General features: G+C 36.4%; 3 protein-coding genes and 1 long non-coding RNA gene across 7 annotated transcripts; 3 read left to right on the forward strand and 1 right to left on the reverse strand.

Moving 5' to 3' along the window:
- Nucleotides 1–1,110: 1,110 nt before the first annotated feature.
- LOC140989843 (transcriptional activator DEMETER-like) lies at nt 1,111–11,387 on the forward strand. Of its 2 annotated transcripts, XM_073459295.1 has the most exons (22): nt 1,111–1,309; nt 1,455–1,529; nt 1,921–2,774; nt 3,092–4,882; nt 4,963–5,325; nt 6,062–6,152; nt 6,241–7,268; nt 7,339–7,658; nt 7,742–7,821; nt 7,942–8,026; nt 8,102–8,193; nt 8,265–8,333; nt 8,434–8,470; nt 8,579–8,661; nt 8,783–9,211; nt 9,595–9,631; nt 9,714–9,771; nt 10,085–10,224; nt 10,328–10,393; nt 10,558–10,672; nt 10,750–10,788; nt 10,903–11,387. In XM_073459295.1, exons 3-22 carry the CDS (start codon nt 2,000–2,002, stop codon nt 11,010–11,012), a joined length of 5,808 nt encoding a protein of 1,935 aa, XP_073315396.1. In that variant the 5' UTR covers nt 1,111–1,309; nt 1,455–1,529; nt 1,921–1,999; the 3' UTR covers nt 11,013–11,387. The 2 variants fall into 2 exon arrangements, with proteins under 2 accessions (XP_073315396.1, XP_073315395.1); XM_073459294.1 differs by lacking the exon at nt 1,455–1,529.
- LOC140989844 (uncharacterized) lies at nt 7,469–10,907 on the reverse strand. Of its 2 annotated transcripts, none has more exons than XR_012177582.1 (5): nt 10,727–10,907; nt 10,318–10,434; nt 10,061–10,221; nt 7,700–8,191; nt 7,469–7,605 (listed from the first exon to the last, which is right to left on the reverse strand). It is a non-coding gene; the product is annotated as an uncharacterized lncRNA (long non-coding RNA). The 2 variants fall into 2 exon arrangements; XR_012177583.1 differs by having other exon boundaries at nt 10,318–10,466.
- Nucleotides 11,388–14,216: 2,829 nt separating the features above from the next.
- LOC140989326 (uncharacterized) lies at nt 14,217–15,952 on the forward strand. The gene has a single exon (XM_073458520.1). It carries the CDS (start codon nt 14,263–14,265, stop codon nt 15,604–15,606), a length of 1,344 nt encoding a protein of 447 aa, XP_073314621.1. The 5' UTR covers nt 14,217–14,262; the 3' UTR covers nt 15,607–15,952.
- Nucleotides 15,953–16,216: 264 nt separating this feature from the next.
- Nucleotides 16,217–18,534, forward strand: LOC140990097 (uncharacterized RNA-binding protein C1827.05c). Of its 2 annotated transcripts, none has more exons than XM_073459676.1 (9): nt 16,217–16,344; nt 16,599–16,698; nt 16,788–16,902; nt 17,010–17,065; nt 17,253–17,300; nt 17,392–17,489; nt 17,791–17,860; nt 17,987–18,097; nt 18,260–18,534. In XM_073459676.1, the coding sequence occupies exons 2-9, from the start codon at nt 16,603–16,605 to the stop codon at nt 18,308–18,310; spliced, it is 645 nt and encodes a 214-aa protein (XP_073315777.1). In that variant the 5' UTR covers nt 16,217–16,344; nt 16,599–16,602; the 3' UTR covers nt 18,311–18,534. The 2 variants fall into 2 exon arrangements, with proteins under 2 accessions (XP_073315777.1, XP_073315776.1); XM_073459675.1 differs by having other exon boundaries at nt 16,225–16,344; nt 16,564–16,698.
- Nucleotides 18,535–20,012: the final 1,478 nt, after the last annotated feature.

The following is a 20,012-nucleotide window of genomic DNA, read 5'->3' on the forward strand; positions in this document are numbered from 1 at the left end:
TTCCGTTATTCGAGTTGCGATGCGCACGTGTCGAGCTATGATCTGCACACTTTTCACGCTACTAAATTTCAGACAGGAAAATGGAAATGACAATATTGGCCCTCAATTTAATGCGCAAATTGTTTCAACAGTCGTAGTAATTAGTAAGCACGGCTTTGTCTTACCAAAACTTAAAATTACAATTAATGCTTACTAAGTGATTTTGAGGATTCCTAATCCTTGTAATAATTACCAACAATAACCTAGATTAAAGTGAAACAAAATTATTTTTTCCTTAAAAATAAAAAATAAAAATTATTATTACAAATTTTGGTGGAAATTTTTTTTTCGATATTTAAAAAGTATATATTGTCCTAGTAAATGTAACCATGACTCAATAATAAAAGAATCCACTATCTTTGTGATTAAGAAAAGAATCACATTCATAGTTTTTATTTATGTGAATCATCAGTTACTTCATTTCTGTACAAAACTGAATTAAAATTACAGGTTTCATTGGATAAATGTAAGAGTTTGAGAAAAGTTTGCATGTAAATTTATAGACTAGAATGATAATCTGATATTGCGAAACCAAAAAAATTTACACGCCCACGGTATTCTTTTTTTTTTCCTCGTTTTGAGAAAGCGGTACGATTTTCGTTATCTTCGGTCATAAAATACGGAAAACTTTTATAAATATTGTCGTCATAGTTACCGAAATCTCGTAGAGATTTGACGATTAATAAAACCGAAAATTAATATTACTTTCGATAGCAACGAAGATCTGTACTATAATCGAAGTTTTCACAATTAAGCAAAACTTGATTTTGGTCATAAGTAAAGCTTGACTGTCCTCTAAAAATGAAAATTTGCTCAACCTTACTGTCTAACCACATTTCTTTCTTTCCCTCGTTTTGAGAAAGTGGTACGATTCTCATTATCTTCGGTCATAAAATACGGAAAACTTTAATAAAAATTGTCGTCAAAGTTACCCAAATCTCGTAGAGATTTGACGATTAATAAAACCGAGAAATTATATTACTTTCGATAGCAACGAAGATCTGTACTGTAATCGAAGTTTTCAGAATTAAGCAAAGCTTGATTTTGGCCATAAGCAAAGCTTGACTGCCCTCTGCAAAATGAAAATTTGCTCAACCTTCCTGCCTAACCACATTTCTTTGTTTTTTCCTTAAAAATAGAGGATACCTCACTGTTGTAGCTTTTGTTTATTAGTTTTTATTACTTTCTCTCTCTATGTTCTCTTGTATCTCTCTCTGTCTAAAACTCTCCTTGTAACGAAAGCTGACTTGGCTCTCCGGCATTGACTCCGGTAATACACACACAGACATATTCATGGATATATAGAGAGATCGATGGGGTTTAATTATATGTAATAAAATTTTGATTTTTTTTTTCTTCTAAATTCTTGTGTCACATTTTTAATTAATTTTTCGTGCTTTAATATTGGGTGTAAGAACCAGTATCAGTGCGTGATTGCATTTTTACTCAGAATCACCTGGGAGAATTATTACTCAGATTTTTACACCGTGGTATGTTTTAATTTCAGAATTAAATCTTGCAATTTATTCTCTGCTTCTCCAATTATGGAGGCATCTGATTTCCTGGTTTTGATTCGATTTTTCTATCTTGAGTTTATATTATTGTTTTTTTGGTATTTTGATTTTAATTTAAACGTGCATTTGCTAATAAAGCTAATTCAGCTAGCTGGGTCTGGAAAACCCGGAAATTGCATAGTCGGAGCATACATATACACGCATGTAATTAAGCATTTAAAGAGGAAAAGATGTGATTTTTGGAACTGAATTAGATGGCATTTATTGAATTGATCTTGATTTGAGGATATGCATTCTTTCCACATGTGAATCTTCAAAATCAGTTGTTTTGCTGCGTGTTTTTGTGATAAATTGGTTTGGATTTCAGGTGGGGACGCTATATGTGTCACAAATATACAAAACAGATTAGGTAAGTGTCTTCGAAAACCGAACCAGCAAGTTCCAGTATGAACGTGGGAAGGGGAATGCCAATTCCCCTTGAAAACAAAGTTGTGAAAAGTGGAGAGATTTGGGTTCCTCCAACACCAGAAAAGCCGGTTGTGCACAGATCAAGTCATGTTGCTGCTGAAATGCAGCAGAATCTGATGGGAGCAGAAAGTTGGAGCGATTTGCTGGGAATTTACACCGGCCTCCTGCAGGATGAAACTAGCAATCAGCTGCCTCCAGGATTCAATCCATGTAGTCATGTAGGGGTAAATTGTGGGGAACTTAGTCAAAATGTTACTCCCATAGAAACCTGCAATGGGTTGCCCCCGAATTTAAGTGGAACCAGTTTTATAGATTTGAATCAGGAGTACAACATGCAAGATCTTACCTTTGTTGAGACTTGTAATAGGATTCCTCGGGATTTGAATCCCACCAGTTTTGTAGGGCAGAACCGATGGGAGCTGGAGCATAGTCTTAGAGATGTTGCACCAGTTGAGAATATCAGAATCTTGAATCAATATGGTGCTTACGTGCAGAATTTAGACGTTCTTCCTCAGAAAGTTGATTCTCTGGCAGAATTAATGGGAACAAATAAACATCCATACACCACTCTAACAAATGGCCCACCTAACAAACCAGCAAGTATTATGGGCAACTCCACCATTATCAATCAACATTCGCTGGTCAGAAACAATGGGAAGATGCATGGTTCGAGCAGTTCAATACTCCTGCAAAATCACATCTTGAATGAAAATTGGCATTTTGGTGGTCACAACCTTCAACAAATTTCTACCAGTAAGTAAATTATAAGTTATATAAATGCTCTGAGCATAGTCTTTTGTTTGAATTAGCTAATCTTAGTCTGACAGTTTATGTTTCCGAATTCTTAGCCAATAACTGTGCATCTGTTTCAAATGACAAGACAATATTTCTTTTGTTACCTTTAGCAGAGCATCTCTCACTCTACGACTGTGTATGAACTATATGACCCTCGCCTTCTAATTTCAATTTTTGAAGCACCAAAAAAATCTATCCACTTCATGCAGAAATGTATTTACTGTTTTTTAAACTTAAAAAATAAAGTTAACAATTAGAATGCTTCATTTTGGCAGATACATTTCCAGTCCCTTACCATTCTGACCATAACCTGAACTTATCTCAAAGATTAAAAGGAGCATCCTCAGGTGGAACCATGCCCTTTCAGTTCCAGCCAGTAACCCCAGATCTGCAAAAGCAGATGAAAAACAACCAGCCCATGCAAGTACCAAAGTTCTTTGCAGACGACTGCTTGACTCCAGAAAAACATAAGAAAGATGGCGCTGTCTGCAGTCAGCCTTCTGAAATAATTGAGAGAAAGCATGATGAATTGGGCAGCAATCCGGACACATCATCTACAGTCATTTTGACACCACCTAATGAAAAGATTCATTCCGATGGTGGAAATGGAGAAATTGATCTGAACAAGACGCCGCAGCAAAGACCACCCAAAAGGAAAAAACATCGACCAAAAGTAATAGTGGAAGGAAAACCCAAAAGAACTCCCAAGTCTGCTGCTTCAAGGAATAGAGCTGCCGATAAAAATCCCTCCGAAAAAAGAAAGTATGTGCGCAAAAAGGACACCGGAACTTCAACAACTCCATTAACTAATGTTGCAAAGGATGTTGAAGGATCCAACGTTGGGTCCGCAGTAAAATCATGCAGGAGAGTACTGAACTTTAACTTAGAAAATGGAGTAGAAAAGGACAGCCAGGCAACGGAAGTTGGTAACCAGACAGAGAATGAAGAAAGAAGCAAGGTTCCGATAAATTTGAACTTGGATTCTCCTAATACAGAATGGGTCACAGAATTGAACAAGGCAGCCAAATCTACACAACATGCAAAAGAGAATTTATACGATCTTGTCCAATCAGTAAATCATATCCCAACTCCAGATTTGTTGCCGCTTCCGTCTACACCTTCACCATCTGCCTCAAAGGGCCATACTTTGAATGTCATAGCAAGGAGTTTGAATGCGCGAAATGCTAATGCCAACCAAAATGTTGGCCAAAACAGACACAGTCAATTGCATCAACTTACTAGTGGAGACCTCGTTCAGCTTGTCATCGAGGCAAATTCCAATGAACCAAACCTAGACAGAATGAGGCAACCGAACCTTCATACTAAGACTCAACTTTTGGAAGATTTGGTGCCTGCCAAAGAGAGTCAGGGATGCAAAAGAGATTATTCCCACACTGTGCTAAGACAACCTCAAGCTGTCACCTTGATGGGATCTCAATTGTGGTTTTCTAACATGAGTCATGCTGGAAGTGATAGCAGCAAAATATGTCTAAATGTTTCAGAGACTATGAAAAAAAGGAGGATCGAAGGCATAATTCATGGAACCACATCCAGCATGTCTTCTAGGATTACAACTGTTGAAGATTACACAGGACAAATGGACACAAAGTGTAAGAGTCTCCATACACAGAGCTCCGCAATTCACCTGAATGATGGATTACCAAATTCTGACATTAAAGGACAGTGCACCTCCAGATATCAAAACGATGAATTCAACAAGGTCCGTTGTGACTGGTACATGAAGTCCAAAGATTTCGAAGGCAAGTTTCAGCAGCAACATACTTCACCTCATTTTCATGCGAAAGAAAAGGCACAGAAAACATTCGATCACCTCACTCAAGCACAAAGCACCAATTCTTTTGCTACAGTCACTAACTGGAATCTGGAGTCTGCATCCGAAAGTGATCCTACTAGTCTAGGAAATGTAGTAAATTCTCATGCTCGTGTGTCAATCAAGAGACAGATTGCTGGACAAACATCGGACAAATTGTCCGGTATAAATAAAGTGTTGCCGCAATTGATCACACACTCAAGAGGTCGTGGACGTCCGCCTAAGACACTAAAAGGTATTCATCTTTTGGTAAGTCATCCCCATAACTAAAGCTGAACATGCTCTTTAAACTAAAACTATTATTTTGCTGAGCAGGGTCAAAAGAACTGTTGAGAAATTCATCTTCAGTTGATTATATCATAGACCGTATGAAAGGTCTAAACATCAATAGCAGTGGCAAGGAAATTGGTCGGGAAGAGCGAAGTGCGCTTGTTCCATATAGAGGAGATGGTGCTATAGTTTCTTATGAGGCATTTGATCTGATCAAAAAGCGCCGGCCGCGACCTAAAGTGGATCTTGATCCAGAGACAAATAGGCTGTGGAACATTTTAATGGGTAAGGAAGGAAGTGAAAGTCCAGAAACATTGGGGGACGATAGACAACAATGGTGGGAGAAAGAAAGAAAAGTCCTCTGTAATCGAGCAGACTCATTCATCGCAAGGATGCATCTAGTTCAAGGTATTAGCTTCCAAACCACTGCATCATTATAAATGTTAATGCATAAGTAATATAACATACGATGATTTTGATTAATTGTCAAAACACTAAAACTCACCATAAAGAATCCAACTCTTTTTTTTTTTTTACATTTTAGGTTTAGAAATCACAATGTTTCATAAGAGCATTAAGTAATAGACATTTATTGTTTATACCAAAAGCATGCATGACTAGAAAAAATAACGAATTCCCAACTATTTGGATATTATGGAAAATGAGAAAGTAGGGTGGAGGGCGGGGAGGTAGTCCAGGTTATCCCTGTTGTATCTGGAGTATAAAAATAATATTTTATGTTGGTGACCACCAGTAACAAACCAAAAAAAAACTATATGAGGAACTAATATTACACTTAATAGTTTGATAGAGTAACTAGAATTAGGTCACAAACCTCCGAGAATCGAGATCACAGAGTTTCCAAAACCATGTATCAAGAGTTAACACATACTCTTGTTGTTGGTGTCTAATGTAAGTTTTTGTTTAGGTCAAACAACCATTTTTACCAAGTACAAAAAATACGCCCAACAAAATAAATTGTAAATCACACACTAATCTTCAAGTTTTATTACGTAAAACAAAATAAAAAATTGACGAGAAAGTCACCCTACAAGAGCCAAAATATTGTTTGATTTACCTTATTGGACAGATTCGTACAGTACGAATCCAGTGGTATAACCTTGAATAAATTGCATCTTCACAGGAGACAGGCGATTTTCCAAATGGAAAGGATCAGTTGTTGACTCGGTGATAGGAGTGTTCCTCACACAAAATGTTTCAGATCATCTTTCAAGGTAAAATAAAATTCCTAGACAAAAGCTTCAGCGCCTTACAAGATAACAGGAGCTAATCACATTTAATAATGTCTTTCTTTGCTTGCAGTTCTGCTTTCATGCATCTAGCAGCCAAGTTCCCAATAAAACCAACAGCCATAAGAGAATCATGCAGCCAAAATGGACAAAGTTCACTGATTGAACGACAAAAAGTTCGCATAACATATCCAGATGGGACAACGTTTTATGATCATAGAATGACAAGGGAACCATTGTATAACCCCAGCTCTGTGACTTCCAGTGAATCATCTGAATGCGGGGCAGAAATTCACACAACCAGAGGAACCTATATATTAAATGACCAGACCAGAAAAATTGAGGAAGACATGATTTCATCGCAAAGTTCTTCAGAATCTGTTATTATTCAAGCCTCTGAAGATATCAGATCCAGTTCAGGATCAAATTCAGAAGCAGAAGATCAAATAACTGGGGGAAATTTCAGCAGAAACCATGGTCCTTCAAGTTTTCATGAGCAGGCTGAAAGAATTGCTGCATTCCAGCAGTGTCAGTTACAAGTCAATGGAAGTTCATTTCCAAGTACAAGACCCGTGCCTGGTCACCAGCAACTTGAAAACCCAATGAACGGACAATTTCCTCAGCTGACCAGCAGTGAAAATGCATGCACTCATTCATTTGCTTCCAATGTGCCGCGTTATCAGAGACCTGCTACCCTGCCCACTAGTTCCTGGCCAAACATGCCAAAAGGTTTGGAAAAATTGGAAGGGGACATTCTCACATCTGAAAAAGGAAGCATATCTTCTATGGCTTCAACAGATGCTAATCTTACTAATAGAACATGTGTAGAAAACAGACATTATATTTCAGGACAGAATGTTGAAAAGAATTTTATCACTCAACAGACAGGAAAACCAAAATTACAGCCATCAACAGTGGACAATGGCATTTTGAATGAACATTTTGAACAACAAACTTATGCATCAGCATGTTCTCGGAGCAGAAAAGACCAACATGTTGTCAATTATAGGAAAGATGGAACCCAGGAGGCCTTTCAGCAAGAACACATGTTTCTGACGGACCCCACTAGACAGGCTGAAGTGTCCAGTAAACCGTCAATTGGTAATTTATAGAATAAATCCACATTACTTTCTTTATCTGAAAATTTTGATGATGGTGAATTTTGTTGCAGATAATCAGAAGCACTCCGAAAATATAACACCTGAACCATCAGAAATGAGACAAGTACATTCCTCGAACGGTCCTCCATCCAGTAAGATTGGCACCAAAATTTCACATGTAAGCAAGCAAAAGGTTGAGAAGGAAAAGACGGGCTCATTTAACTGGGATGCCTTAAGAAAGAAGGTGCAATCAGAGACTGGAATGAGAGCCAGAAGCGAAGACGCAATGGACTCCATAGATTATGAAGCAATACGAAATGCTGATGTTCTTGAGATAGCTGAAACAATCAAGGAAAGGGGAATGAACAACATGCTAGCAGAGCGAATTAAGGTATTTATTGGAATATTAAAACAATTAATAGTAAGGTGCACCTCATACTTCAATGCAATCTGCATTTGTTGGGCATTCTGCAGGATTTTCTCAATCGACTCGTTCAAGAGCATGAAAGAATTGACCTTGAATGGCTGAGAGATGTTCAGCCAGACAAAGTCAAGTAAGTCTCCTTGGAAAATCTTGTCGGATCATCCATCTCGAAAAATACATAGCAGCAGGCATGCCGATTTTTTTTCTAAAAATAACTATATTCTCACTTGGACAAAAATTTCTCCTGCAGGGATTATCTATTAAGTATACGAGGATTGGGCTTAAAGAGTGTGGAATGTGTACGCTTATTAACACTTCATAATGTCGCTTTTCCAGTAAGTGCAGTTGCCTGTACAGATCATGTATAGAGGGAAAACGAAAGAAATATTCTTCTGACTTCTTCATGTTAGGTTGACACAAATGTTGGACGCATTGCTGTGCGACTTGGTTGGGTTCCTCTTCGACCTCTTCCTGAGTCACTCCAATTGCATCTCCTTGAACTGTAAGTAAATATTAAGCAATCAGTGTAAGAGCTTGTGAACTGTTGCAGAAACTAAATGTGTTTCTATGCAGATATCCAGTTTTGGAATCAATCCAGAAATATCTTTGGCCCAGACTCTGCCATCTGGATCAAGAAACCTTGTAAGTTTACTAAGCTTAATAACTTATCAAATTAGAAGGACTTCATGCCTGTATTTGGCAACTCAAAATGATCCACTGATTTTTGGCCGTGGAATCACAGGTACGAGCTGCATTACCAAATGATAACATTTGGAAAGGTGAGATCCTATCTATCACAATTGATTGCCAGATCCACTTGGTGATCATAATACAAGCTAACTGAAACATGTCTTATAAAAGATTGTTTTCTTAACTTTTGAATACAGGTTTTCTGCACAAAGAGAGACCCAAACTGTAATGCATGTCCAATGAGGGGCGACTGCCGACATTTTGCAAGTGCTTATGCAAGGTTAGTCATCTATGTCTCAAACGTAGGCACAACAAATGATTACATGAAGTTTTCCAACGAAAGAAAGCTAATTTTGTCGGTTAAACCTTTAAATATTAATTGGCGGATGCATTTGAGGCAGCGCAAGACTCGCTCTTCCAGGGACCGAGGGGAGACAAGTAGTCTGTTCATCCGCTACAACAAGTGCTAACCAAATGTCGGGCATGACAATGAAGCCTATGCCACTTCCTCCACCTACGGACAATTTGGAGAAAGGGATGGATTCAATGAGAAACAGTGAACCGATCATTGAGGAACCAAAAACCCCAGAGCCACCCATAGAAGTGACAGAAAGAGACATAGAGGATGCATATTATGAGGATCCAGATGAAATCCCAGTCATAAAGCTCAATATAGAAGAATTTACATCAAATTTGCAGAGCTTTATCCTAGAACAAAAGGAAATGCAAGGAGACATGTCCAAAGCCTTAGTTGCTCTAAGTCCAGAGTTTGCTTCTATTCCAATGCCCAAACTGAAGAACGTGAGTCGACTGCGGACAGAGCATCAAGTGTAAGTAATAGTCTCTTGCTAAAACATAAGAAAGGGATGAAACTGTAGGATATCTAGCAGAGGAAAGTTATACGTGACGTGCAAAATTACGTTGAGTCAAAAAATGAAATCTCATGTAATGTTCTAGCTAATTCAATTAAAACTTAGCCATCAAATTAGAAAGAGCTTACGAAACATTTCAGAGGTCCATTTCTTCTACTTAAAAATAGTGAGAGGTGACTGATTTATAGTTCCAGTTAATCATATATTAGGTGACGAACTCAGAAAACAGCACAGTCATTGCTCCCTTAAGCATCACGACCACACCAAGCATCTTGGGCTCTAGATGTAAGTGTGTAAACTATAAGGATAAATTTCAGTTACTAATGATTCATATCCTGCAGCTATGAACTCCCAGATTTACATCCCATACTGAAAGGGGTTAGTTATTTCTTGTCTTGGTTTAATTTTGAAGATCATATGCAGCTTGACTCCTGCTGACTATAAATTTTATAACATTTAGCTGGACAAACGAGAACCTGATGATCCAAGTCCATACCTTCTTGCTATATGGACACCAGGTACCTAGTATAAAATTAATTACTTGATAAGTTCGATCATGCCTGCATGAAAATACAAAAGCATTTCTTGGTATAGTGGTATAAGAGGCTAAAAATTAGATATATGATTTATAATCCTTATGTAATAAGACTATGGTCAACTTTTCCCCCTCCCTTTCTCCTCTCACCGACACAGACACAGACACGGACACAAAATAAATGAGCCTCAGCAAAAGTAAAGGATCGAGTCATATTATCGAGATAGAAAAAATATAACTCAATCATCTTACCAAAATAGCTTTTATCATACCTAAATCAACTTTATCTTAACCAGGTGAGACATCAGACTCAGTTAAACCTCCTGAAAGTAAATGCGAATCTCAGGAAGGAGGTAGCATGTGCGACAAGAAAACATGCTTTTCTTGCAGTAACACAAGAGAAGCAGAGGCCCAAACAGTTAGGGGCACGATCCTGGTGAGCACAAATGTGAAATAATCATCAATAATCAAACAAAATTATAAGCCATTAGGTCCCTTTTCTTCTGTTTATTTTCACTGAATCGCCTACCTCCTTTTAGATACCTTGCAGAACAGCAATGAGAGGAAGTTTCCCGCTCAATGGCACATATTTCCAGGTCAATGAGGTAACAGAATTCTGATCCTTAAGAGCTCTGTGTATGTAACACTGCACCCCAAAGGAATGGAGAAATGTTCAAACTGCACAAGAGGATTCTGCATTTATCTTAGCTAAGATGAAAGTGAATTATTTCTGTAAATTGGAGATAAAATATCAATAAATCGTGCTTAGGTTTTCGCGGATCATGAATCCAGTATGAATCCTATCGTTGTTTCAAGAAGTTTGTTATGGAACCTGCCAAGACGGACTGTGTTCTTTGGGACCTCTGTCACAACTATATTCAAAGGTGAATAAAATTTCATAAAATTATAAATGAAGTATAAAAAAAATTCTGGCTTACAGAAATACCATGGTGCTTTCCAGGCCTGACAACTGAAGGCATCCAGTACTGCTTCTGGAAAGGTATATACTGTATCCACACGTCTCTGCTATATTGATGAGCATCTTGTTCATATTCCCATGCAGACAAGTACCCTTATTTTTCCACTGATAGATGTCATTTGAAATGAATCTCAGGGTTCGTATGCGTCAGAGGTTTTGACCAGAAAACTAGAGCACCAAGACCGCTAAGTTCCAGATTGCATCATCCTGCAAGTAAGATGGTTAAGCCTAATGAGCAACGATAGTGTATGCTATGGGGTAAGATACAAATAAGAGTTAGTGACCTGTAGCTGCCCCAAGAAAAGACGAAAACCTGATAAAAATAGGACAAGATATGACAGCTAACAAAATTATTTACCCATTCGTTTGTTCCTCCTCTCCCCATTAACCTGAGTAGCAAGTTAACATGAGCGGCAGACACATTATTTATAGAGAGCATGAGCACTCTGTTGATAGAGGGGGCCATAAAAAAGTTCCAATTTTTCCATAGATTTTTTTAATGTTACGCTCACAACTGAGCCATTTTCAAGAATACAAATGTGTTGGCAGTATAGGTAACAATAAAGGATGTAATCTTTGAATGTACTTTACAGTGGTATTACATGAATATATTTGTCAGAGTTCTTTGGTGGCAAATAAGCCATTGTTTCTTCCTTGAACAATTATGTCTGGATTAGGTATCGTGCACCAGAAATATACCGCCTTCTTCATTCATTTCAAGTAAATAGCAACTTGGCTGCAAAACAATCAATTCCTTGGGGCTTGGAGGTGATTTTTATTGAAAAAAACAAAAACAACAAACTCATTGGGAACAAGGAACAGGAGAAGGATGTTAAGAAATAGAACTGCATTCACAAAAAAAGGTGCTGGATTTTTTTATAGTGAATGGAAAATTAATTAGCTCGTGTAGTAGGCTTTGGATCGTATCAATTTTAATTAAATGATATGCATATAAGTGGTTCCAAATGACCTTCTGCTTTCTAAAAGGTCAAATAATCTTTATTTTTTTGAAAAATCACATGACAATTGGTTTTTCGAAATGTTAAATAACCTTTTCTGAAAAGTTAAATAATAGTTTTTCTAAAAGGTCAAATAACTTTTGCACACTTTGAAAGATCAATTTTTTTATATATATGCATATCCTTCTCGTTTTCAAAGAATAACTTGAATAACTTTAAATAACTTCAAAAATTTATTTTTTCTTATCTCGACTTCTGTCACTGTTATTTCTTCTAAACAGTGATAAAGTTCAGGTATTGTTCAGTTTGCTTGTATCAGACTTTGTGCTAAGTTGTTGCATGTATCACCGTTGTATCCTGGGAAACAATCGTCCACAGTGAACCTCAGAACACCGTAAGAGGAGACGAATATGTTTTAAGAAAACTGTAACATATTACAGACCTCGGTTTGGTTTCATTTTCTTTTAACTCTATCTTTGCATGATTAATATGCATTGGTTAAAATATTATATAAAGTCTAATTTATTTTATTATCAATTGTATTGTAATTTATAATTGTAATACCAGTTCATCTATAATCAATATTTCGAATATTATCTCATTTCCCCAACAAACTTAAAACATATTTGGTTTTTGAAATATTCATTACGTAATATGTGTTTCGATATGCCTAGTGGTTCGAATGACTCAAATGAGCCAAAGGTCACTCCCTATAATTCTAAGGTCAATGCTCTTACTACTGCGATGCCGGTGAACCATACTGACAAACCAGAGAAATTCGATGGGTCGAATTTCAGGAGGTGGCAGTAACTGTCAGCAACTCGTCGCATTACCATGACAACTATATGCAGTTCTGTACACCACCTTAAAGGTAATACCACCAAGTCCACCAAAAACCAAAACCGTGACTCCTAAAAGTTCTACTTGAAAACAGCGTAGCACGGTTACAACTTGTGATGCCATAATGCCCATTCACAGTTGTTCAGCTACGGGAGCTACCAGTATTTCTTTCATTATTTCAAGTGATAATACTGAGATACAAGAATATTTTTATCAGCATTACCGATCCTAAGAATTCACACCTATACAGAATTAGAAAGTCCTGATTTTTTTTCATAAAGTCTGGATAATTTTATTGCATACCCAACATACTTGTGAACTTGTACTTGTAAAAGACTTTGGTTAAATTGAGGCTCTATGGACAATTACCCCAAGGTAATTGCTGAGGCGCTTGTCTTGGAGACAACTGCCTTAGTTTATAACACTCCAACAATAGTGCGTGATGTAAAATAAGGAACAGATTCGAGGTGGGACATTTTTGTTCAAATAAAGTTAACTAACACAGACTTGAAGAAGTCCCATTTTTCTCTTGTTCTTTGATCACCCTGGCTATTTTTTTACCTCAGTTTCAAATTCGGGTCACAAAACCCGATACCCGTCAACATAAATATGAACATAAGGCAAATAGATAACATCCAACATTCTGAAAGCATCATGAACGAAGTGGACCCAGCCACAAATCAAGTAAATACCTGCTCGAATTCGTTCTTTTGGAGTTCATCCCGAGTTCTTATACAGTGGAAACATGCCCGAATGATGCAGAATAAATTGCTGAACAAAGCAAACTGAAGATGTGCGCCGCACCTGCATCGGTATGACGAAATGTCCGCGGGAAATATGAGAAATTTTCCGCGAAGAGTTTCGCTTGTATCCGAGTCTGCCGACTTTTTCCATTCGTTCTACGTAAGTTTGGCCTCTTTTTCCCGCGGAAAAACATAAAACTGTAGCAAATAAACGATAAGATTAATTACATCTCTGTGACATAATTTTGATATACTACACCCTTATTATACACATTTGCATAAATATTGATGAAATATCACTCAACTATTAATATAGAAAAATTGTACATCATTGACCGACACTTCATCGATATCCAAATAAATAGAAACGATAGCTGTGGATTTATCATAACAAAAAAATTTAATTAATTTTAAAAATTACATTTACCTCTCTCGAATTTGTATCAAACTTATTTTTATATTTGTTAACTTTAAAAATTACATATCTCTTCATAATTTTGATACACCTCAGATTTATATGAAACTTATATTTATACATAAATTAAAATTTTCACACTATATTAATAGAGCATGTCTCTTGTGAGTCGGTCTCACGAATCTTTATCTGTGAGACGGGTCAACCATACGATATTCACAATAAAAAGTAATACTCTTAGCATAAAAATTAATAATTTTTCATGGATAATCCAAATAAAAGATCCGTCTCACAAAATACGACTCGTGAAACCGTCTCACAGAGGTTTTTCCATGTTAATATATAATAAAATAAAAACAGCATTAACACTTTACCTTATCATAGGAAACTTTATAAATAAGAGATATAATCACTAATTTTTATAAATTTTTATAAATCAAGCATTATAAACATTAAAACTCTCCAGAATTTTTTTTGTAATATATTTAAGTAATAATTTCCGAGAATATCTGCTAGAGCAGCACAAATCTATACCAAAATGTCAATTCATCCCTCCACCTTCGCAACCATAGAACCATCCCGCTACATCACCTTCACAATCCCAAATTCTCATGCCTCCCGCCACCATCTTCTCCGCATAGCCGTCCTAGATTCACCCGCCGTGACCATCAGCGACGCCAATGGATTTGACGCTGCCGCCACCACCGCAGCCATGTGGGTGCCACAGGGCCGCGAATCAGATTGGATTTTCTCCACTTTCTCCGGCCACCTCCACCTCCTCCTTTCTTCGCCAACTTCCCCGCCTCTCTCACGTTTGATCCTGATTTCCGATTCACAATCATACCCCTGCCACGCCTCCTCAGTCCAACCAAATGTCTCCCCTCTGGTATTGGCGCTGACCCCCAAATCTGCTTTTCTTGATAACGGTGAAGTTCCGGAGATACCATTCTTGATATATGAAGATGAAGTGGTCACAAGTTCAATCTTGGAGACTTGTGAAGGCCCTTGTGTTGGCGAAATGCTGATAGAGAACGTTGAGTTGAGGAATGACGATAGCGTTGTTCGAGAATTTAGGAGGAGGTTGAGGTTTAAGAGAATGCCGAATTTGGTACAAACCCAGATGAGAATTCGCCCGAAAAATGAGTTTTTATGCGAAGAATTGCATGATATGGAGTTTGAATTAGATGATGATGTACTGGTCCATCCATATCTGAGTCCCATGGTGGCTGGCATTTCAGTCATTAGCACATGTTTGGAAGAGCGGATTCAAGATGGATTTAGGCCGAAAGCTCTGTGTCTGGGGGTGGGAGGAGGGGCATTGATTGGATTTTTGAGTAAAAAGTTGGATTTCGAGGTTGTTGGAGTGGAAATAGATGTTGTGGTCTCGGAAGTTGCAAAGAGGCATTTTGGACTGGGGAACAATGAGCTGATCCATCTACATGTCGGTGATGGGATCAAATTTCTTAGTGATCTAGCGAGGAAAGTGGATGGGGCTTTTAAGTTCGACGTTATAATGGTTGATCTGGATTCATGTGATGCATCAATGGGAAGTTATGCGCCGCCTATGGAGTTTGTGCAAAAGTATGTTCTTTTAGCTGCGAAAGCCATTCTCCATGAGACCGGCGTCGTCGTTATAAATATCATTCCTTCGAGTAAGTCGTTTTATGGGAGGTTGATTAGAGAGTTTGAAGAAGTGTTTGAAGAGTTTTATGAGATTGATGTTGAAAATGAGGAAAACCTTGTTCTTGTTGCCACTAAATCGAGAATTGAGTGTTTTGATACCCGGTGTGACACATTCTTTGATAAGTTGAAGGTGTGCGTTCCAAGATCTTACATGGATAACATGAGGAAGATTTCAAAGACAGATCGTCCTGTACTCTAACTAAGCCTAAGCATGAGGAGGACTTGTTTTTCTCATGTGAATTCTTGGAGAATGCTAATGTGACAAGGGACACGGATCAAAAAGAAAAAAAAATGTAACACAGGAGATTCCAGTTTTGCTTTTGAGATTTGAGGAGTTGATTAGCCGTAGGCTCGAAGTGGAACGTGCTGGATACACTGGTGAATGTGTTTTGTTCTATATATGTCCTTTTACTGATAAAAATGTCAATAAAAATGTTATTTTGTAGGTAGCTCTATCATATGCCTCTCTGACGGCTTCTTGTTTGTTGATGACGGGCGAGCATGTATAAAAAATTGAATATCAAACGTTATCTTTCTTCCAAAAAATATAATTCCCTCATTTTATTGATTATTATCTTACTATTTAAGTAAATATGAATATAAGCAACACCTTCAATTGAGATTTTTCTTTTTCTTTATTATATAATAAACCAACACACAGTTGTTATAAAATAAATAAATAAGTGACCAACATACAAGATCTACAAGAGAGTAGATAGCAAACCAAATCTTTGGTGAATTGGCCCAATGGGCCGACGTATTTCAGGCATCATTATAGGGATGGGTGATACACAAATTATTAATAAATAATAAATAATAAATAAAAAGTAAAATAGGTTAAGTCTGTCTCTTGGCCGCAGCTGTCTGCTTCGGCTGTTGAAGTATCTGGAGTAGCAGAAATTTTGTGGAATCAAGAACGCGAAAGTTGAAGTTTGAGGTAAAATTCGTTATGTCATGTCATGATTTTTTGTTTAATTGAAAGTTTTTTGTTCTTTGTAATGCAAATCCCATCAGATTTGTTCGGTTTTGGATGAAACAAAATATAGCCTAATCCCTTCAAATATGAATTCTGTGTTCCAAACGTGAAATCTTGTGCCTCTAAACAGAGGGTTAATTATTCTTTTCGTTGTTATGAACTGCTCGTTTCTTGGCATAGATTCGATCAACAAATATATCCACGCTTGTCTGTAGAAAAATGGGGATAAAAGCTAAGAAGAGAATGATAGCCAAGAATTTGAAGAAGGCCTCTGCTGATATCTCTGCTTCGAAAAAAGAAACACGTGATTTCCTGGTATGCTACTGCCTGTTAATTTATTATGATGGATTAGTAAGTCGGTGGTTGTGAACATGTTTTGAACTTTTTTTTTTTGGAAAAATTAGCCGCTAGAGGGTGGTCCAGCGAGGGATATTCTGAAAATCGAAGATAAAGAGAACAAAGCAACCGTATTGTATATTGGGAGAATCCCGCATGGATTTTATGAGAATGAGATGGAAGGTATCGGTTTTTCGTTTTTTGGCTGATGTTATTTGTCGAGTTCTTGAATTTAGTTTAGCGGTTATTGTTTTGTGTTGTATTCCCATAAAGTATGTGTCGATTTTCAGGTTTCTTCAAGCAGTTTGGTTCTATCAAGCGGCTTAGAATTGCAAGGAATAGAAAGGTGTGTTTTCTGTTGCTGTATTTTGTAATTAATTTTGCGGGTCTGAAAATTTGAGTCCATTATGATAGTTTTTCATCAGTTTTTGAGCTTTGTTGGAAATGTTGATGTGTATGTCATCAATGAGAAAATTTTATGCCCATAGCCTATGAATTCTATGATTGATTTCTTTTTCTATCTTGCATTACAGACCGGAAAATCAAAGCATTTTGGATTCATCGAGTTTGAGTCTCCTGAGGTTGAATTTGTGCAAAGATGTTATAATCTTACTTGCTTCAGGATGCGCTTTTTCATTCTCCGAGTCTTCATTCTTTTGTTCTCTACTGCAGGTTGCCAAAGTTGTTGTAGATTGCATGCATAATTATTTAATGTACGAGCATTTGTTACAAGTGAGTCTTGTTCCCCCGGAACGTGTTCATCCACAAATGTGAGTGATAACTTTTTACCATTGCAATCCTCTTGTTATGCAATTGCCTAGTCATCCCTTTTTCTGGTTATAATGATGCTAAAGTTGGAAGAAATTTCCTCTGGAAATCATTCATACCTGGGGATATCTTATTTTGACGTGAATAAATGAATAATCTATCCTGTAGTATGTGATAACATGGGCATGATTCTTATCTGATTATGGGTCAACACTTAAACGAGACATCCTTTTATATACTGGTAAAGACGCAAATCTCAAAGGCTCGTTGAATTGGTAATTGAATGTGACTCGACTATTTCAGATGGAAAGGCGTGAACCGCTCTAACAAACCCCTGGATTGGGTTCAAATCGAACGGAGACGTCAAGATAAGGTATAAACTTAATTTGAACGTATCATGCTATTTTGTTGAAAGATTGATGTAAAGTTTGTCAAAGCACAAATCTTACATATAATACGGAAATTCTTAATCTTAATTTTTGAATCCTACGTCGTCCAGGAGAAAACTTTTGAACAGCAGCAGAAATTGGTGACAGGAATACTGAAAAGAGATAAGAAAAGACGAAAGCGGATTGAGGCTGCTGGTATTGATTACGAGTGTCCGGAAATTGTAAGAATTTACTGAAACGAGAACATTATAAAATCCTCATACGTTTACTGCCCTGTGCTTTACCTCGAAACTATTCCATATTTTGATCGAATAAATTTATAGTGTCGCGAGTGTTTGATTTCTAGATTTAAAGACTGAATGATTTGACTGAACTTTTTTCAGGTGGTTGGCGCCAACGGTGTTCCGAAGAAGATTAAGTTTGATTTTGAATAGGTACTATGAGCCTCTTTTTTAACGCCACCATGGCCTTTGTCTGATGGCTTTTGAGAACCGCATTATCATCTCGTCAAGCAATATGTTGTGTTTATCAAACGCCACCATATCTAATTAGTTTGGATGAGACAAGCTGTCATTTGTTTCTAGTAAAACATGATTTTGGAGGTGTTAGAATTTCAAACAGCCCCATATTCTATTTGAATCTTGCATAACTATTTGATGATGGTTATACTTATTTGCTCAAATTTATGGTTGTGGTTGTGTATGTGGTTGTGGTTGTGGTTGTGGTTGTGGTTGTTTAATTACATTGTGATTATTAATAAATATAAATATAAATTAATTACATTGTGATTATTAATAAGGAAAAAGCTACATAAAAAATATTAATAATACCAATAACAATATATAATTTATCTTTGCATGACAGAGATTTCCAAATTTAGCGGTATCTTGTAAAATGATTTCACGAATTTATATGAGTGAGAAAAATTGATTTGATCCATAAATAAAGTGAAAAATTATATATATTCATGGTTTGAGTCAGATACTCATATCACAAAATTGATCTGTCAGATCATTTCAAAAAATTTTTGTGTTGTTTTAATATTTTATATTATTTTTAAATTAGGGATTTACCCTCAAATGTTTTTAACCTGATATACATTTTAAAAGATTAATTTAATTCAATATTTATCTTTGCATGACAGAGATTCCCAAATTTAGCATACTAAAAATTTCACTACCATATATATATTTTTTTTAAAAAAAGTAGATGTTACAAATATCATATTGAAACTAATAAAGACTAATTCATAAATCAATGAAGTTATATCACTCATCGGACAAACTTTTTGAGACGATATATATATATATGTGTGTGTAAAATGGGAGAAGTTACCCAAAAGTGCAATCTGGGGAAAAAAATATAACATTACACCACCTAAGTATAACAGCAATTACTATGGCAAAAACTCTGTCAATTTCCAGACTTTGTCATCTCTCTACCCAATAAAAAGAACCTGTCAGAAAACAGAAGAGATTGTTAATTTTTCTATTCAAAGAATACACATTCACCTACAAAAATTTCAGTATCCATGCTCCTCGTCATCTATATATAACATTTGAAAAACATGTTATTTTAAAAAAAATTTAAAAAAAACATATAATATAAAAAAAAAAGAATCTTATTTACACTTCCTGATAGCTAGATACCTCCGTATACTACAAGGATCCACCCATCTCTCCCTATCTTGGGCTAGTCCCCCATTATCGTCGAATTAATTTATTAATTGAAAAAGGTGTCTCATTATAATTTTCATAAATCTTGTGCAACGTCACGTGCATCCAACCGATTATTCAGTCAATAAATGAAATCATTAAATACTCGATCCATCTTTTTGACCTGTTTGATTGAAACCATGCATGCTATTGCATTCGACATTAATACATTCCATTCAATGGTTTCGTGAATAATTTAATTAAATAAAGATATTTTAATGAGTCGATTTTTTTGTAAATATATATTTGAAATTATGTATATATTATATTAGATTGATTCTCCAAAAAATTTTAAGAGTCGGGTCTTTTAAAAAGGGTAACCCGATGAGTATAACTTATGAGGCCGACCTCACTATTTTCGGATATTGTTTTTAGTTGAAAGAATAATTTATTATAATTGAATATGAATTTAAAACCTTTG

Source organism: Primulina huaijiensis, chromosome 12, assembly GCF_012295235.1.
Source record: "Primulina huaijiensis isolate GDHJ02 chromosome 12, ASM1229523v2, whole genome shotgun sequence".
Taxonomy (NCBI): Eukaryota; Viridiplantae; Streptophyta; class Magnoliopsida; order Lamiales; family Gesneriaceae; genus Primulina; species Primulina huaijiensis.

Bases quoted from the DNA above. Each gene is read 5' to 3' on its own strand.
- LOC140989843 (XM_073459295.1), top strand. From the start codon at position 2,000: ATGAACGTGGGAAGGGGAATGCCAATTCCCCTTGAAAACAAAGTTGTG. The intron at 8,662-8,782 runs GTTAGTCATCTA...CATTTGAGGCAG, and splicing joins TTTGCAAGTGCTTATGCAAG to CGCAAGACTCGCTCTTCCAG. The intron at 9,632-9,713 runs GTTAGTTATTTC...TATAACATTTAG, and splicing joins TACATCCCATACTGAAAGGG to CTGGACAAACGAGAACCTGA.
- LOC140989326 (XM_073458520.1), top strand. From the start codon at position 14,263: ATGTCAATTCATCCCTCCACCTTCGCAACCATAGAACCATCCCGCTAC.
- LOC140990097 (XM_073459676.1), top strand. From the start codon at position 16,603: ATGGGGATAAAAGCTAAGAAGAGAATGATAGCCAAGAATTTGAAGAAG. The intron at 16,699-16,787 runs GTATGCTACTGC...TGGAAAAATTAG, and splicing joins AAGAAACACGTGATTTCCTG to CCGCTAGAGGGTGGTCCAGC. The intron at 17,490-17,790 runs GTGAGTGATAAC...CGACTATTTCAG, and splicing joins GAACGTGTTCATCCACAAAT to ATGGAAAGGCGTGAACCGCT.